General features: G+C 42.0%; 1 protein-coding gene across 5 annotated transcripts in view; it reads right to left on the reverse strand.

Moving 5' to 3' along the window:
- Window positions 1-447: 447 nt before the first annotated feature.
- RAPGEF6 (Rap guanine nucleotide exchange factor 6) overlaps window positions 448-3,982 on the reverse strand; it is a 119,041-nt gene continuing 115,506 nt past the window's right edge. For all 5 annotated transcript variants that reach the window (XM_017834606.1, XM_017834605.1, XM_017834603.1 and 2 more), the window contains 2 exons: window positions 3,276-3,578; window positions 448-1,557 (listed from right to left, as the gene is read on the reverse strand). In XM_017834606.1, coding sequence (XP_017690095.1) covers window positions 1,532-1,557; window positions 3,276-3,578 — 329 coding nt within the window. In that variant the 3' untranslated portion in view covers window positions 448-1,531. The remainder of the gene's footprint in view (window positions 1,558-3,275; window positions 3,579-3,982) is intronic.

Below are 3,982 nucleotides of genomic sequence, written 5' to 3' on the forward strand. Positions count from 1 at the left end.
AAAAGAAACGAAAAAGAAACAAAAAATTTAAAAAAAAAAAAAAAAAACAAAAAAGAAAGGAAAGAAAAAAGAAAGAAAAAAAGAAAGGAAAAAAAGAGAAAGATAAAAAAGAAAAAGAAGGAAAAGAACCTGCAGGTATTTCCAGTTCTACCCCTCTGAGCTCTGGCTGGCTAAAAGCAAAATCAAAGAAGCAATTTTTTTGACCATAGTCAAACTAGAGGATCATGGGTTAATACTGGCTGGCTGTAAGTCAATGTCTCATTGACATCAACACCACCAGGATTTTTAACTAGGATTTAAAATAAAATGGTTTGAGATCATCTGTATTTAAAAAACCACAGGGTTTTTTAACCCATCATAAAATGCATTATGCTCTTATATAAGCATTATGCCATTTAATATTCAGTTTCACAAATTTTACTGTGAAATGTAGGTGATTTATAATTCTTTTTTTTTTTCCCCAAAGATAACCTTTGTACCTAAATCCTGTGCAACTCTGGGAAAAGGCCAGGACGTGTGGGATGATCTTAAAGAACCCACAACACACGGCTGAGTTTTGGTTTTCAGAACACATTTTGCATGTTGAACTCCGCAGGGCAAAACCTGGTTAAAGCTCTTTTGGGAAAGCTTCAGACCCCCCCAAATGCTCCCCAAGAGCTTCCACGTTGCAAAGGTTCCTTCACAGGGGAGGAGAGCACCAACTGTTGCCTTAGTTGGCTGGCAGCTACAATAATTCCAGAAATCCTTGGAGGGCAGGAGGTTTCTGCTGGGTCCACGTGGGAGGGGAGCAGGGCCTGACACCCCCTGCTCTGCAGGGCTTTGGGCTCTATTTATATTAAATCTAAACCCACTCTAAAATCCATGGATTTCTGCACCTGGTAATGGCCCACTTGTAGTTTTCTGTGTTTATTTTGAGAGCACAACAGTGGATGTGTAGCTAATTTACCCTCACATTGACTAAACATTTATATTAGCCAACCAGAGCACTCCCAACACAAATAAAAGGAAATTCCCATTTTAAAAAAAAATTTAAATTAATAAATTATTTTCAGATACTTCAGCAATGTCCTTTGCTTTTCCTGACATTTTGATATAATTTTTTTTTTCGAAGTTCATAAAATAACACTCTCAGATTTCTAATGGTCATGTAGAAAATAAGGACAATGGAAAACTACCAAAGGATTACATGGTATCATACAGAAGAATGCTTTCGAGTTTCAAGTGGTGGTGACAACTGGTCCTCCCCATGCACCAAGCTCAGTCCATCTCTGGGTACCAGTGCTGGTATCCGGGCAGTCAGCACACTCCTGGAATGTGACTTTCTATTTCCCAGGCAGAAGGAGCTTGCTTAGAGGGTGGCAGAGTGAAGGAGGGTGTAGAGAGGAGAATCCAACCCGTTCCATCTCGTCCAGGACAGGGGCAAAGGTCTGAGGTCAGTAGCAGCAAGTCGTTAGCGGTCGCTAACAGAACCACGAGGTCCTTGTCCCCACATCCCTCGGGCTGAGAGTGGTTCACACAAACAGCCCAGCGCTTAAACTGCTGATACTTGTTCATCTTCTGCAAAACAAGAGAAGAGACAGGGTCAGTCATTGCAGCAGTGCCCACAGAGCAGCCCCCAGTGACGTGACCACAGTGGGTCTGGGACGACTCCACCCCTTCAGCAGCGTGTTCTCACTGTCTTTATCACTGATCACTGCATGTTCCACAGCACCATTTATCAAATCCTCAATCACAGAATGGCTTGGGTTGGAAGGGACCTTATAGAATCCTATTCCAACCCCCTGCCATGGGCAGGGACACCTTCCACCAGCCCAGGTTGCTCCAAGCCCTGTCCAACCTGGCCTTGGACACTCGCAGGGATGGGGCAGCCACAGCTTCTGCAGTCTGAGGTATGATCACCACACGATAAAGACATACTGCAAAACACAAAATCCCAGATCCTCCAAGAACTACCAGCATGCAGCTCCTAACAGGCCAAAAGCTACGGGGATTTGGGAGAAAAGCCAGCAAATTCCCATGCAGTGAGCATTTTATCCCAAATAAAATTAACCAAGCACTTTAAAAATAGTAAAGTAGGTGTCTTTAAAAGTGTATGGTTAAATTTAGCTTAGAAAAATTTGGATTAAAATGTTTGAAGCAATTGCTTCTTTATTTTTACATCAAAAACACAACTGAACTAATGCTGGGCAATTTTATGTTTACTGTAAGTTTGAACTGTGGTACTAATATATATGTTAAATACTGTTCAGATATTTTAAAGGGCCAAGATACGATCATTTTACATCAGAAATTGTTTTAATCTAAATCCAGGCTCATTTTAAACCAGACTGAAATGGAAGGAAATGATCAAACATTCTAATAAAAAATGAGTTCACTATCAAAGGGTACAGAGAGATCATATCGGTGCACAGGTATTAAAAGCAAATCAGCATTTAAACAATTAAGCAGAAATTCCCCTGCCCTGAAATTAGTTTTGACACAATTTAAGAGCAGTCTTTATCAGAAAACCCTCTCACATTTTGGTCACCCCATAGATGCTGTGCTTGGCAGCACTGGCTGTTGCTTCAAACAAGATCATAAAAAAACTGAACTGGAAGAGACACTGTCAGGTCAAGTTGGGCAGAGAACCCAGGTTTCATCAAATGCACTTTTCAAAAGAAAAGAAGTTCACTATTGTTTTGTTCAATATTTTTAAACTTGATCTCCAAAAATATCTGTTAAGGCATAAGGCAGCTCAATGCCAGCACACATGAATGAAAGGAGTTCACCAAATCCAAAGCACTCAGGACATCATCCTGATGCCAGCCTAAACCACTGGGACATCACTTAATCAATCCAGAGAGGCTGGAGTTTTTCCACATGTAATTTGTAGCCCATCAGTGTCCCTTCACTGTTTGAGAGGGGACAGATTTTAAAGACAAAAAAAAAAAAATAAAACAACATGTCCATGCTCTGAAGTGTCTCAGTTGTACTTTGGAAGATCTTATATGTATATTTTTATATATATATATATATATATTTATTTATATATAATTTAGAATCTGTTCAGTGCCAACATGCTTTTCTGAAGGGAAGGCATTCCTTTTGATTTAAACCTGTATATACATGCACACAGCCGTGCATGATATACACAGCTGTGCATGTGCACGCAGCCATGCAAACACTCCTGTATATTGCGAGATTAATCGAGTTTTAATCTCCAAGAATGACCCAAGAGAAAGCCCAGAAGGTGGCTGTGAGCCCAGATTCCCCAGCAGTTGAGGTGTTGCACATACCATCCTCTTCACTATCTGCGTCAGGCATATCTGCTAGTTTGGGGCTGGACGGCTGCCGGCCGTGCCACTGGGGCATCCTCGAGGAGAGACAGTCACCACCCAGAGGAGCTGCTGGAAGTCTAGAGAGGTCACTGTGCAGCATCTTTGACCTCTGCACTGCCACACTATAGTCTGGAGGTTTGAGGTGTGGGTGGTGGGGCGATCCTTCCTTTATGTCCGCTAAAGAAATCCCCATATATCCCGGAGGGGTGGGCGGTGGCTCCCTATACCTATCGTCCTTCTTAGGTGAGGTGACACAGTACACTGGCACAAGAAATAAGCAATGGAAATGTTAAAGAAGAAAACAAAGGAAACAAAACGTTAAAAAATCATGAAATGTTACAATGGCAAAACAGAAACTGATAACAAAACGCAAATGCGGAAACACCGGTTATAACTATAGACAGCAGCAGGTATTTGTGCTTTCATTTCTGCTTTCTGCTTATTTTAAGAAGTCAGAGTAGCAAAAGAACCCAAGAACTCCTTAGGTGAGATGCCAATTGAGTGGAAATAGGACTATAAGCTTCTCTGCATTCAGACTGCAATTAACAGCTGTCATTAGAGTCCCCACTCCTGCAGCCCCACTGCACCCCAGGGTAAATCCCCACTCCTGCAGCCCCACTGCACCCCAGGGTAAATCCCCACTCCTGCAGCCCCACTGCACCCCA

Source organism: Lepidothrix coronata, unplaced genomic scaffold (genome assembly GCF_001604755.1).
Source record: "Lepidothrix coronata isolate B3197 unplaced genomic scaffold, Lepidothrix_coronata-1.0 Scaffold236, whole genome shotgun sequence".
Lineage (NCBI taxonomy): Eukaryota > Metazoa > Chordata > Aves > Passeriformes > Pipridae > Lepidothrix > Lepidothrix coronata.